Raw genomic sequence first — 15724 nt, forward strand, 5'->3', positions numbered from 1 at the left:
ATCTAGACAGCTGTGGGATGGCAGGGCGGATTTTTAGTAAAGCTGCTAAGCACAGACAAATCTTGTTTACCAGATACAGGTTACCAGTGAGGATATCATGATATGTATACTGTTTATGGCTGGTACCCTGCTAAAATCTGCTTAGCCCTCCAAGTACATTCCACAAGGGAATACTTTTTAAAGAATGTCTTTTTCTTTAGTACATAGTTGAAATGGAATGTAACTGTAGTGCTGTGTACACAGTCGGGCAATTAGGGACTTTTGGGACGCTAGGTGGCAGCAGACTTGCCAGGTGAATCTATTGTTAGACTGGGCCCCTGTCTTTAAGGTGCTTTATCCGCAAGGATAAAGACAGGTACCTGCTATCTGATATCTACCTGATATCATCATGGGACAAACGTGCACAGTGACATGAGCTTTCCATTATGCCCAAAACAGTACACTCCTATCACGTTTGCCATAGAATTTGACTGCGTATCTCTATGTGAAATGAATGTAGGTCAAAGGAGAATGTACACGCCGGCTGGAGGCCGGTCTCTGGTGTTATTCACAAGCCTCAAAGTGTGACGTCAGATGTTCAGGCTAATCTATTGTTTTCTGTAATGTGTGCTTGGGCCGTGTCCGAAACGGCGACTTCGGCTACAGCTCCAGCTAGATCGCTCGCGTCTGCCTATTCTTCAACACTGGTAGACGCGCTGATCTCGACGTAGCTGTAGCCGAAGTCGTCGTTTCGGACACGGCCTTACTCAGAATTGCATAAACAATGCTGCCACCTAGCGGTCGAAGCCTCCCATTGGTACTGAATTAAACTTGAATGTTTTTGATGCAGAATCAAAATTTAAGTCTCACACCCTTTCAGGAGAAGAAACAAAACCTTCTCCATTTTCTTGTCATGTTCGGTACTTTGTTTCAATAAAAACCGGAAACATTTCGTTGGCAAATGTTTAAAATATAACACCTTGATTTTTGTCCTGATTTTTTTAAAATTCCCTTCAACCAATGGATGCCGGATTTTCAGACTTATCATTTTGTTTCTTTCATTGGCGTATCAACATTCTTTATCTTGTTTTCCCCATTTCTTCGACTTCAAAATGAAATTAAGAAAACGAACAAACAAAATGGAGTAAATGCAAGCGATAGATCCAGCTGTTTTATTAACATACTACATGTAAAAACTTGACTACATACTTCACTCTAAATAGTTTCAAAGAAGCGATCAAGAATCTGTGGTAGTTATCATAACTTGATTGAGACTTGTGATTTTGACTCTGGGGGCCATCAGTTCGCGCGAGAGCAGTGATCTCCACAAGTCTAAACTTGATTCGGATCGTGACACCTAAATGTATGACAAAGTAAAACAAAAAATCACAGAACCTGCAGCTTCACGAAACGCTAGGATTTATATCATATCCAGAGTTACTCGTCCTAACTTGGGATGGGTTCAATGCGTCCGAACGTCTATGGGTTCGGAACGTAACTCGTCCTAAGTCCTAAGATTAATAATAAGTAATAATAATAATAATTATAATAATAAGACTTGTAATGCGCACATATCCACCCTGCTGGGTGTTCAAGGCGCACCCTGATGGGTGTTCAACTTAATAATAAGTTTGGAAAAGTTTGGTGAAATTGACGGCTGGTCTCCGTGTTGGCACATTGTGTACACAGCTGAACTGTAGAAAAATCAAAATACACATCGCCTGTTTTGGCGATTTTTACCGACATTCTCTAGAAATGGTCGGCGCATAGTCTTGTTCATTTGCTGATTTTGTTCCCACTTTTACTTGAACATTCTTTGTTTATTTCAAGATACATGCACCTGTATCAACGGTGTACTATCTTGCCTGCCATGGAGTATCATGGAGTGCTCAGAGGGTCTGTCTTTCTTCTTAAACAATGGTGATGTGGTCTACACTATGTTAAATGGGACGCCAAAAAATCAACAAGCAAATAATATTGCCTTGGGAAAACTCGGTATTTAACAAAAGTACCTGGCAGATTCTTGACATAAAATATGAAATGATGTTGCTTTAATATATTCATGAATAAATATTAGAAGTTATGTACACCAATCCAGCTAAAAACAGATAAGAAAATTGGTCAATTTATTTATAAACAACTTATTTTGTTACAATTGGCGAGTGTGATATTTATCATTTTGAATGAACTTGCTAGGAGGTTGAAAGGCAGGGTATACAATTTGGTTATGGTTTAAAAGATCAGTGTTATCACTCCAAACCATAACTGCGGTGTAAACATGCATAAAATAACGAACCTGTGAAACTTGGGGCTCCATGTTCATCAAAGTTGTTATAAACAACCCTTTTGCATTGAATTGTGTGCTTTCACATGCCTGAGAAAGACCCATGCCTTTGAAATATCATGTAGTTTAAGAGACCGTTAATTTTCACGAAAAAGTTCTGAATATTATACGGCTCTGGTCAAAAGTGATGACTACAGTAACGCACTTACTTGTCACAAAAAAGCTAATAATGAAAAACATATCAACACTTTATATACATGGCATATAAATATTTACAATTTTATTTTATTTTATAGACATTTATCGTTTTAAAAACCTCAAGTAAGTTATAAAAGAATAACAATACAAAAGACACATACAACACATTTAGAAGCCGATGTTTAATGCCACGAGCTTCTGCATTACTTTACAGCTCTCACAAAAATAATTATAGCCGGTTAATTTCCAACAGAAAGGCCTTAAAAAAATAGAGGTACTGACTAAACACCTTTCGAAACAAATTTCCTCGCGGGGAATAATTGCATACACAGCTTGCGCTGGTGTAAATACAGGGCGCCACCAATCGGATATTAGCGACCATGAACAGCTCACTGGAACTCTGATATGATTGCGTAATACGTCAGTACCAAGCCTCCAATCTGTATCGAGGAAAACAGGATAGGTAAAAAGCACTGATTAGTAAGGATAATAATAATAACAACATATTTATTTATGTTTCTAAGCGCTATACCAGACCATTACGATTGACAAAACAGATGGGTTTTAAAGGCAGTGAACACTATTGGTAATTACTCAAAATAGTTATCAGCATAAAACCTCATTTGGTATAAAACATTGTGAGAAACGGCTCCCTCTGAAGTGACGTAGTTTTCGAGAAAGAAGTAATTTTCCACGAATTTGATTTCAAGTTTAGAATTTGAGGTCTCGAAATCAAGCATCTGAAAGTACGCAACTTCGTGTGACCAGGGTGTTTTTTTCTTTCTGAGTTATCTTGCAACTCCGACGACCAATCGAGCACAAGTTTTCACAGGTTTGTTATTTTATGCATATGTCGAGATACACCGAGTGAGAAAACTGGTCTTCGACATTTACCAATAGTGTCCACTGGCTTTAAAGGAACACGTTGCCTTGAATCGGACGAGTTGCTCTTTGTTGAAACCGTTTGTTATGAAATGCATACGGTTAGAAAAGATAATTAAAAGTAGCGATCCACACAAACATGCCTCGAAATTGCACGGTCTTCCTTATACGCCGCGAAGAAGCACGGTCGGCCATTTTTGTGGAGTCCAAAATGGTTGACTCCATAAAATGGCCGACCGTGTTTTGCGAACTAACACGGCGTGTTAGTTCGCGACGTAAAGGAAAAACCGTTCAATTCCGAGGCATGTTTGGTGGATCGTTATATTCTACTTTTAAAATATCTTTTTAACCATATGCATTTCATAACAAACGGTTTCAAACGCTTTTCAAAGAGCAACTCGTCCGATCAAAGGCAACGTGTTCCTTTAAACTAAAATTTCAGAATTGTCTCATATAGAGTATAATATAAAAAGGTTCGAACAGCTATTAACCGCAACCCTTCTGGTCCGTTGATATCACGTTTATCTTCGTCACCCCCGCCCCCTCCCCAAATTAATTACAATGTATAACCATAAACCCACATGATTAATTTTTAAGGTTTTGACAGTGTTGCCGTTACGACATTTTGATTTGGCTTAAATTGTTGACTACCCGTTTCAAAGCTACTCGAACGGACTGGGGTCCAGACATAATAGAGTTATATATAAGAACTAGAGAGCGCACGACGAGTGTGAGTGATGCTAGCTTCGTGCACACAAACGCCACGGGACCGAAGATGACAAGCGCGTCATTCTGCACGCGCGTTGAATATGAAATACACGTTCAAGCTTTTTTATTGAACGCTCACGCGATGCTGTTTGTTCAACTTACCAAAATGGCCGCACAAACACACGCTGTGAGATGCCAGTTTTGTCAACTTAGAAAATGGCCGCCTGCGCGCATGCCGGGGCGCGTATATAGGCCAGTGCGCCCTCTAGTTCTTATATTTTACTCTATGGGTTGACCCAGGGAAGCTAATCGACACAATTTATGGCTAGATAGGTTCATGTAGGATTGGGACCACAAAATTAATGGAGTTAAATTTCAGTTTACTTACAGTTAAGATGAATGGTTTAGTTAGGGTAACTAAATCAAATATAGTGAATCCAACATCTTCTCCATTTAGCCTGGCGAGTATCATATGCATCTAAACAAAAAAAATAATAATAATTATAATAATAACTTTATAAATCAGATTCAGGTTTAGATACCGTTTTTTTTTTTTTTTTTTTTAAGAACTTCTGGCTGAGTGTGAGCACTGTAGCCAGTGGACACTATTGGTAATTACTCAAAATAATTATTAGCATAAAACCTTACTTGGTAACGAGTAATGGGGAGAGGTTGGTAGTGTAAAACATTGTGAGAAACGACTCCCTCTGAAGTGGAGTATTTTTCGAGAAAGGAAGTAATTTTCAACGAATTTGATTTCGAGACCTGAGCTATAATTTAGAACTTGAGGTCTTGAAATCAAGCATCTGAAATCACACAACTTCGTGTGACAAGGGTGTTTTTTCTTTCATTATTATCTCGCAACTTCGATGACCGATTGAGCTCAAATTTCCACAGGTTTGTTATTTTATGCATATGTTGAGATACACCAAGTGAGAACACTGGTGTTTGACAATTACAAATAGTGTCCACAGTGTCTTTAAAATGTTTATAAAGCATATTATAGTTTGAAACAATGAGAAAATAGGTGCAATCTTTGTGTGTTCTGTCCATTTCATGGGAAAAATGGGAAAATCAACCGGCACTTCGAATTTGGAAGTTAATAACTTAGAACAATTTTAAGTGTGAAGGACAGTTAACAGTTTTCATCCAAAGCGGGATTCGAAGCCCAAGGTACTTCGACTTTGGGAGTAAACGTGAAGGACATCTAGACATTTTTATTTCATTTTCACAGCATGCTTATTAATGGGACGTTGGGACGCTAGGTTTCAGCAGACTTACCAGGTGAATCTCCATTGTTTACGTAGTTCTGAGCGTGCGCACATGACCGGGAACAATGGATTTTACCTGGTAAGTCTGCTGCCACCAAGCGTCCCCAAAGTCTCCTATTGTAATATTCATTTACCTGCATGGTCTGTTCATTGGTGACTTTGTTCTCTGTGTACACACCGTAGCATTTACTTCTCGGATCATGAGCCTGAATTAAAGAAGAACAAGAAAAGACAAGACGTGAGCAAAGACAAAAATGTGTGTTTATTTGTAGAGACGATCACATACAAGAAAGGGTGTGCTTGGACGTCGTTTTGCACCCTTTTCACACTAGGCGAGATTTGATTTGAGCTTTTATTTTATACTGGGAATAGAAATGTTATTCTCGGCTTGGGGTTGACGGAGTGGTAGAATATGCTTGTTATTTCATGCTCATTTTCGGTATCAATGGAGACCAAGGACAAATCCTCACAAAGGAAAACAAAAAGATCCCATTGGAGAATTCTAACTGAGACAGCCGCGATTCCATGCGACTGGAAGTCGAGAGACAACACGCGCGAGTCAGAGCATGTAGTCTTCCCTTCCAGTCGCGAAGGTCTCGACAAAATGCTAGCAAGGGACTTTTTGTCTGGATATTGTCTTACCTTAGAGCTCATGACGGCTGCATACCAAGACACCACGCAGATATTGAAAAAGATGGACGTCAGCCAGATGCTGTACATTAAATAGGCAGACAAATTACCCTGAATGTTAGAGGCAAACACTAGTTGGTACAACATGAAGCACGCCAGTGGACCCATAGTTAGATATGTGATCAAATTGATGTACATGAAAACACCGTCATTGCCCAACTCGACCGAGTCACAGAGACACTGATGCTGCAGGCGAAGTCGCTCAAATCCCGGCGGGAACTTCTTGCTGTCAGCTGCCTTCTCGATCGCGTCACCGAAACGCTCGTCGAAGGAGGTGAACAGCCTGGACATGATGTTGCACGTCAGGAGGAAATAAAGTAGAGGGAAGATCCAGGCTGCGAAGTCGAAGATGTTGAGGAAGACGCAGAGAAGATGGATGACTGGATGAGGGTTGAAGGGAGCGACGAAGATATTAGTTGAGTTCCGGACGGATTCGATCGGTCCGAAAACTCCGACGGTTTGGTTCAAGAAGTGGAACACGATGTACGTGATGGCGATGCCGGTGAAGATCTTACATCGCTTCCGCAGCCAGACTAGGTCAAGTTTATTCTCGCTGTCCATCTGGATTTTCCTCTCGAAGTGCACGAAGTAATCGCGGAGCATAGTCTTCGTCGAAGTCGCCCAGTGGATTACTGTGGCGTTGAGGGCGCTCTGAAAAAGGACAGTGGCGTAGATGATCTTGAAATACAGCCGTTCTGGAGCGAGCTCTGGCCCGATGAAAAAGGCGGGAATAAAACGAATGAAGTTCGTCCATAGGAATATGAGGACGAGGATGGAGTAATTGCGATAGTTGAAAAATTTTCGGGTTTTTGTTTTCACTTTTGGAGGGTTGATAATCTCAGCATGCCACAGCCCCATGGCCTGTATAAATTTAAGCAGCGGTGACATGGCCTCGTAGAATGTCAACTGAATGTCGTCATCGTCGTTGTCGCTTGTCCCTTTGTGTCCATTTTCAAGGTTGACAAAGTCTTGTGTGGAGTCTATTGGTATGCTCTTCGCTCTCCGTATGACGATGTCTTGGGTTGTATTGACAGATGACCTCCCGTTGGGCGTGGTCATCTCGTTGGGCGTGGTCATCTCGTAGGCGTTGGAAGGGTAGCTTTCAGATGACATCTTGCTGCTGTCATCGTCCTCTATTAAGGGACGGACACTGTTCTTGGACATGCTGAACTTGTCACTTGTGATGGTCAGGTGATACAACCTGTAGAAAAATAAAGTAAAAAAATAACATGTTAAACTTGCACGGGGATCAACAATAATATGTTTTTTCGATACACTGATGAGTGTATAAAGCACTCTGAATGCTCATTACTTTCCCGAGTTCTGTATTAAAAAAATCTCCATAAAAAACCCAATGAAACTTATACAAATCGACTCAACCACAACGACATGGATAGTTGTATTTACTGTACTGTGGAGGCGGGAGGTCGCAGCGTTCCTTTGGCCGTGGAGAGTAGAGGCGCAATGGTCTCTCCCCGGTTGAGCATTTTGCTCTTAGCCAAAGATCGGCATCACTCACCCACTCTTACGGTGTTGTTAGGGTAGTTAATTTCAACCGGTAATTATAACATAGCAACAGGTATGTGTGTTATCAACCTCCACATGGGCTGCTTTATTACACTTGGGCTGATTCCCCTGAAGACGAGCAGGGTGGCAGGTATACTGTTTGAATTGTCGAGACCACACCATCACTCCCACAAAAGAGATTTACTTGTAGTTGTACCCGCAAGTTAAAGGAACACGTTGCCTTGGATCGGACGAGTTGGTCTATTAAAAGCGTTTGAAACCGTTTGTTATGAAGTAGAATATTAATGATCCACACAAGTATCACTCGAAACTGCACGGTTTTCCTTTTACGTCGCGAACTATCACGGTCGGCCATTTATGGGAGTCAACATTTTGACTCCCATATGATGGCCGACCGTGTTAGACGACAGGGTAAAAAGAAAACCACGCAATTTCGAGGCATATTTGTGTAGACCATTGTATTCTACTTTTACAATATCTTTCTAACCATATACATTCTAAACAAACGGTTACAGAACGATTTTCAAAGACCAACTCGACCGATCCAAGGCAACGTGTTCCTTTAAATATTTATTTATAGTTTCTTCCTGTTTTACTGAGTTGTCTACATCACTGTTACCCAAAACCGAATAACATGCATATGGTTGGAAAGATGTTTTAAAAGTAGAATACAATGATCCACACAAAATTTTTCTCGAAATTGCGTGGTTTCCTTTTACTGTGCGAACTAACACGGTCGGCCAGTCAAAAATTTGACTCCCATGAGGCCGACCGTGTTAGCCGACGATGTAAAAGGAAAACCGTGCAATTAAAAGGCATGTTTGTTTGGATTATTGTATAATACTTTTACAACATCTTTCTACCCATGAAACGGGTTAAACGCTTTTTATAGACCAACTCGTCCGACCCAAGGCAACGTGTTCCTTTAAGCAATGTTCTCAGTTGGGCATGTGTATGCAATTGGACCGCGGTTACAGACGATGCATTTATGATTAGTGTAGCCACGGCAGACATTGTACAAACATCAATCAATTCAATTAGTGCTTAATTGAATGTAGCTACTGTTCCGACTGCTGAAGGTTAATTAATTGACTTCCCTAATAGAATACGAGTTCTAATGGCTGTGACGATAATGCAAATGGTTGTGTTAATTATAAACATTGCTTTTTTTATCCTCGACACCGATGTTTGGGAACGATGTTTATGAGAGTTGTGGTCTCCGGATAAGGTCCATTAACTCATTATAGTCAGTGTATTTTTAGGCCAAATAAAACAAAATACCGCATCCACTTTTTTAGATTAATTTTATATAGTTCCTTTTTTTTTCAAAAAAAAAAAAAATTCTGTGGACTTTTCATTTAACTTGCTGATCTTTTAAGAACTCAACTATTTTATAAAGTAAGTGGTGACTTTAAACTGAAGCATTTGTGGACTGTTTGAATTAAATGCTTGGCGGCCACCTTTAAAAAAAACATAATAAATAAATAGGCACGTATCTTCCTCTTTTTGGAAAAAACCCGGAAGATCACTTGTATTTTTTGTTTTGGCCTTATACCTCGAAATGGGAGACTTTCTGGGACGATAGAGGGCAGCAGACTTACCGGGTAAATCCATTGTTCTCAGAATTATGCGCATGTTCAGAACTACGTAAACAATGGAAATTTACCCGGTATGTCTGCTGCCACCTAGCGTTGGAAAGTCTCCTATTGACACTCTTAAAAACAGGTCAAAGTGTACCCAGTTCCATGATCACGTGGGGGTCGGGAACATTACTGTGTCATCGGAAGTAGCTAATCTCATTTCTGCTTTGTGTTTCTTTTTATCTAATACTGTTGTCCTCTTATAACAAATGACTGCTGTAAAGAGGTCATTTGGCCAGCTCCAGCGACCTTGTGAACAAACAAGAGCTTGTTTTTCTTGTTTCGCCTGTTTGCTTCGGAAAAACTTCACACAATTTGCTGGTCTGGTAGGCGCTACTAATAAAAAATGGCAATAATTGTTGAAACGAGTCAGCCGGACTAAAAATTAGAGCTTTATCACGCTGTCACCATCTTGGTCATGTCCACTGTTTCCAATAACAGTAATGAATGCTAACATTCATTGCGCTTGGCACCAGACTATTATTTCGTCTAGCCTTATTTTGGTTACAATGAGTTGGAATGGAGTAATATCAAGACGGCCACACTGTGATAAACGTCTATAGCAACCTGTGTTATGTAACGATCGATCAATGAGATTTCTAGAGACCAAGCTGGCTAGTCTTGAAAGCAAGGCTACACGGGTGCATGATTTAGCGGGAAAACAAGTAGACCCTTTTAATTGATTTGTGTTACGTCCGTGAAACAACCTCTTTATCGGGCGTCAACTCCAAATCCCCTCTTCCCCCACCGTGTTATATGTAACCCCCGAAGAGGCGACAGTAAGTACTATTCAACAAAAGAGTGCATTTTCGATCACACGCTAAAAAGTCTCTCTTCAAATTTCTATGGGTTGAAAATAATGTTCTTTGTTGGGTTTCGATCTGAGATCGCGGCCGAAGGGGGCATGGTAAAGAGAAACCTTTTTTCAGAGTTATGCCACAAACAAAACCCACTCAAGGTCCGGGCTATACAAGCCAAATAATAACGGCCTGAGGGGATACAAATCAATTATGGAAACTCTAAATTAGGATAGTTCGACTGAGGAAAACAAATTGGCTCTCCCAAGATTTCACAATGCCGAATTTTACTCTCAGATTAAGTGTACCGCAACAGGGCGTCACGTGACGTGTTAAGGCGCTGTTGAATAAAAATTAGGTAATGTTGACCTGCAAAATTGATGTAAACTATTTCACAAATTCATGGCAAAACATAGCGTCTCCGAGTTAGTTTGGTTTATCAACATCAGGGTTTAGGACGGTTCTGTAATAGACCTCTATCATGGTGCAGTCATCTTGATCCCTCCCATCAATATCAATGTAACGAAACCGACGGTGGAAGAACAAAACAGTCTGGTTCCTATTTACAAAATGGTTATTAGCATTCATTATTGTTGTTCGATACAAGAAACATGACTAAGATGGAGACAGCGTGAACTGCGGTTAGAATTTGGCAAACGTGTTAGTCCATTTACTTTCAAAACAAGCGATAAAAAACAGAAGGGGGGAAAGTCTACTTGGGCAATAAAGACGATACTCATGAATAATTGTAGACAAATATATTAAAATTTGGTTCAACAAATTGGCTTTTCTACGGCTTGGAGTAAAACTAGCTTGGAAGGTCACGTGATTGTTAGAACCACTTTGTGGTTCTATCACGCGACCTTCTTTTGTTTTGGAAAACTGCTAGAAACGGCTAATTTTGATGATATTTTGGTGGATTGTTCTTCTCCGTTCATGGAAGACAACGTGCCCCTTTAACTTAATTCCAAGCTTATTTCTGTATAAGGCACAAGCAGCAAGACAGTAATTATTTTACCAGTAACATAAGCGGTAAAAAGAAGGGAAACAAGCTAATGTGGGAAATAGTCGATACCTTAATTTGGTAACTTAATGTTCAACCTGATTTCTGTACGAGAAACAAACAGCAAGGTAGTCGTTATTTTAACAGTGCATACGTCCATTTGGTGATCTGTCCATTTACATTCAAAATGAGCGGTAACAAAAAACCGAAAAATAATATAGTCGATACTTTTTTTTGGCAAACTTAACTTTTAAGACTAGGCTTTACGATCCACAGACAGCAGGAAAGTCATATCTTAACAGTGTATAATAATAAACGTACACCTACTTTCAAAATGTGAAGGAAGCAAAAAAAGAAGAAGAGAACAAAAAACAGAGAGAGAAGAAAAAAAGCCACACCGGGAGAAAGTCGATACCTTAATTTGCGCTGAAAGATGCAGGCATCGTTAGTACAGGCTTAACTAAGGATTACTTTAATGGGAGAATCCCAAGGCAAAAAGGTTCAGACACTTTCAGTCTTTTGAAATCTTTTGAAATAAATTCACCGTGAGGCGAGAGGAATCGATCTGTAGCTAATTAACCGAAAGCTTAAAGTGAACAGTTATATGCCAATCAAACTAGCAAAACCTAATGGGGATATTTATAAGGACTGTAGAGTTTTGAACGCTAGGTGGCAGTAGAATGACATATTTCAACTATTTTGAGTAGTTTTGAGCATCGGAGGAGTCGATTTGTAGCTAACTAACCGAAGTTTAAAGTGAACAGTCATATTATGCCAATCAAACGTGCAAAACCTCACGAAATATATTTATCTGGAGAGTTTGGAACGCTAGGTGGCAGTAGAACGACATAACATTTAAACTATTTTGCGTAATTTCTGGCATGGGATCGAGGAGTCAATTTGTAGCTAGTTAACCGAAAGTTTAAAATGAATAGTTTTATGCCAATCAAATAATGTGCAAAACCGCATGGGAGATATTTATAACAGATGGAGAGTTTGGAACGCTATTGAGGTGGCAGTAGAATTGCATACATTTTTAACTATTTTGCGTTATTTTGAGCATTAGAGGGGAGTCGATTTGTAGCTAATTAACTGAAATTTTAAAGTGAACAGTTATATTATTGTCAAACGAAAATTCAAACCCTCATGGGGAATATTTATGAGGACTGGAGAGTTTGGAATGCTAGGTGGCAGTAGAATGGTTAAATTATTTTGCGTATATAGTTTTGAGCATTATAGAGAAGTCGATTTGTAGCTAATTAAGAGAAAGTTTAAATTGAAATTTAACAGGTATATACCAATCAAGCGTACCAACCTCATGGGGGATATTTATAAGGACTGGTTCAAGGTGAGACTTTGAAACGCTAGGTGGCAGCAGACAAACACGCAACTTAAATTATTTGCGTTATTTTGAGCATCATTATACGCAAATTCCTAAGAACAAGGTTTTATTTTCTTTACCTAAAAGGTATGCTGCCATCTAGCATTCCAAAACGTCCACATCACTTAGGCCTACTCTTCAAGAGCGTTACTGAATTCATGTCAAGTCCAATTTTGTAATGAAGGTTTTGGTTTTCAAAAAACTGATTGGTCTTCTCAATCAAAAGAGGAATATTTCGCAATAATAAATGTCACAGTCAATGCCGTTTTGATTGAATACTGAAAGCCAGAAATGGATAACGGGATCTGGCAATATCCAAAGCATTGTGGCTTTCATAAACATTTCTGGCTTTCAGTATTCAATAAAAACGGCATTGACTGTGACATTTGTTATTGCGAAATATTCCTCTTTTGAATGATAAAGACCAATCAGTTTGTGAAAACCAAAACCTTCATGTATAAGTAATTCGCTCAAAAAACATTAAACATCAGTAATTAAACAAAGAAACCCTGTACACAAATTTACAGACCCAGTTTTCTTAGAGTGTGATGTCATCGGATGTTTTTTAGATGATGACACTCGGAAGGGTAACATATTTTGAAGGCAGTTTACACCATTTTAACATTCACGGTGGGATCAGATTGAAAAGTTAGTCACAAAATTGAATGTGACACAACATTTCCCTTCCTGTAATTGTCAAAGACCAGCCGTCGATTTCACCAAACTCTTCCTAACTAAGGATTAATCTTAGAACTTACGACGGGTTCAGTTCCGTATCTAAATACGTAGGACGCATTGAACTCATCTTAAGTTAGGACAGGTTGCTCGTCCTAACTCGAGTTAGGATTAATCCTAGCGTTTCGTGAAATCGGCTGCAGTCTTCTGACTTGGTGTATCTCAACATATGCACAAACTAACAAACCTGTGAAAATTTGAGCTCATTTGGTAGTCGAAGTTGCGAGGAAATAATGAAGAAAACAACACTCTTGTCACATGAAGTTGTGTGCGTTTAGATGGTTGATTTCGGGACCTACAATTCTAAATCTGAGGTCTCGAAATCAAATTCGTGGAAAACTTTTTCTTTCTCGAAAACTATAATGGCACTTCAGAGGGAGCCGTTTCTCACAATGTTTTATATCATCAACCTCTCCCCATTACTCGTCACCAAGTAAGGTTTTATGCTAATAATTATTTTTCTTCGGTCTTAAATTCACAATTTGTAAAGTATTTTGTGACAAAATAAAATAATACAGAGAATCATTTTCCCCTTAAGAGTTACATAGTAGAATATAACAAATTTGAAAAATTCGGAAAACGCACCATTATGAGACCATCTTGCGAATTGTGAACAGGTCATTTCTGTTAGTAAGATTATGCAACAGCCAATTCTTAATTTGTTTGTCAACAAAATTCCCTAGTATGGTTTTAAATAAAAAAACAAAGATTTAATTTAAGTATTAATTTTGATAAGCCCAAATCTTGCCGTTTAATTTTCTTAAACCCTGCTGTTTTGACGTGTTTAACATAGTTGTAAAATATTATTTATTCTAGCCTTAGTAAGCATTTTGTTTTTATTTTAAAAATAAAACTGATTTCTAACTTTGATTCGTTGATTTTCTTATTGCTCTGTAATTTACTTATTAATGTTACTTGATACTGTTTCTACACAGTTTGGGGTGCAGTGAATACTGTGATAAAGTAACCCTGTCTAAATAAAAAAACAAATACAAAATATATAAAATAAACTCATTATTTTTCGTGTCCTGACAAATTTTTCACAAATTTGTACGGTGTGAGGACACTTCGTACCTTTGCCACTTCGTACCCTGGAATATCTAATTTTTAGTTAAATAACATACTATTTCATGCCTACTTTATTTGGATGTCGGACACTTCGTACCTTTGCCACTTCGTACCCTGGACACTTCGTACCTTCGGGACACTTCGTACCGTACCCAAATTGGTCACTTCGTACCGTGGGCGGGGTACGAAGTGACCATCAGATAAGTCACTTCGTACCGTCAGCCGAGTCACTTCGTACCTTCAGTAAAATTACAAAAGTATATAACTGAATACCTCATGAATTGTTATTAATGTCTAAAATGTGAAAGTCCTTGTCTGTGTGAAGTTTAAAATATCATAATTTAATATTGTAACATTCGTGCGGATCATTACGTCATCCGATGTTTCCGGATATATAGGAAAAGATGGAATACCAGTTTTTAAGTTAAAAGTATTTATTTTTAAAACGTGTTTTACTATGATTTTGATTACTATGATTTTTATTATGCGGCCTGACTCCGTGGTTGCCTGCCTTCTGGTTGATGCGATGAAATCCTGAAGGTACGAAGTGTCTCGTCTGAAGGTTCACCCTGTCTCGTGAGAAGGTACGAAGTGTCTCACGGGAAGGTACGAAGTGTCTCAAGGGAAGGTACGAAGTGTCCAAGGTACGAAGTGTCCAAAGACACTTCGTACCTTCAAAAGGTACGAAGTGTCCAGGGTACGAAGTGGCAAAGGTACGAAGTGTCCTGACACCCTTTATTTCACGAACAAGTGGTGGCAGGTTACGGACCATAACTGTCCAAAATGTATATTTTTAACAAAAATAAGAAGTTTTACTCACTCTTTAGTAACGTCTACACTGCTTTATCACAGCTTGTTCCAACATTATAAAAAAACTCCGGTAAATCCTGAAGAATCGGGGTGCTCGTCTGAGCCGAACGCCCGGGGAGATAGACGCTTAAACACGGTTGATCCACTCCGGATGACACCAGTATTTACTCGGTGACTTATACTCTCGAATTCCTCTTAACTCGCTACTTGATTATAACCATCAAGTGTTTATGAGAAACCGCATGGAGGGTACTTGTGTTAATTCCAACATGTAACGAGGATCGCTATTTACTTTGGGTTATAACTATAGTAAGAACAGACAAAAAATGGACCCCCAGTTGCTGTGCTTCTGGTCATAATTCCTCAACTGAAAGCCTTCTTTTAATGGATTATTGCATGGGTAAGGATCTATTATAATGCGGGTTTGAGGGAGTCCTTCTGTATTGTTGGATAGGTAGTGGGTATTCTTTGGGGGAATCGATTCAGGAACACAACACAAAGGAAAGTGAATAATAGTCTGGAGCTAGTGCGTGCCGAAGTATCGAACACGCATTCGGTATGCTGCTTTCGTTTTTAGCCTTTTTTGGTTGGCACCTACAGTATACTTAACCATGGAGGTAGATGGAGGAAGAACCTCCATGATTAATAGCTACTGTGTGTAAAGAAGTGTTGACCATAGGCCTACTTTATAGACTTATGCTGTCATCAGGTCAATCTGGTAGCAATCATTTAAACGGGGTTGGAGAAGGGA

At 39.2% G+C, this 15724-nt stretch overlaps 1 protein-coding gene across 1 annotated transcript; it reads right to left on the bottom strand.

The window, feature by feature from the left end:
* Positions 1–1539: 1539 nt before the first annotated feature.
* LOC117301489 lies at positions 1540–15311 on the bottom strand. Its single transcript, XM_033785510.1, has 5 exons — positions 14984–15311; positions 5965–7213; positions 5457–5528; positions 4440–4529; positions 1540–2901 (listed from the first exon to the last, which is right to left on the bottom strand). The coding sequence occupies exons 2-5, from the start codon at positions 7174–7176 to the stop codon at positions 2851–2853; spliced, it is 1425 nt and encodes a 474-aa protein (XP_033641401.1). The 5' UTR covers positions 7177–7213; positions 14984–15311; the 3' UTR covers positions 1540–2850.
* Positions 15312–15724: the final 413 nt, after the last annotated feature.

The sequence above is a fragment of the Asterias rubens genome, chromosome 17, assembly GCF_902459465.1.
Source record: "Asterias rubens chromosome 17, eAstRub1.3, whole genome shotgun sequence".
Lineage (NCBI taxonomy): Eukaryota > Metazoa > Echinodermata > Asteroidea > Forcipulatida > Asteriidae > Asterias > Asterias rubens.

Excerpts from the sequence above, each read along its gene's own strand:
- LOC117301489 (XM_033785510.1), bottom strand. The coding sequence starts at position 7,176 with ATGTCCAAGAACAGTGTCCGTCCCTTAATAGAGGACGATGACAGCAGC. Across the intron at positions 4,530-5,456 it reads CCAATGAACAGACCATGCAG|ATGCATATGATACTCGCCAG; the intron begins GTAAATGAATAT and ends TTTTTTGTTTAG. Across the intron at positions 2,902-4,439 it reads CTAAACCATTCATCTTAACT|ATTGGAGGCTTGGTACTGAC; the intron begins GTAAGTAAACTG and ends TCCTCGATACAG.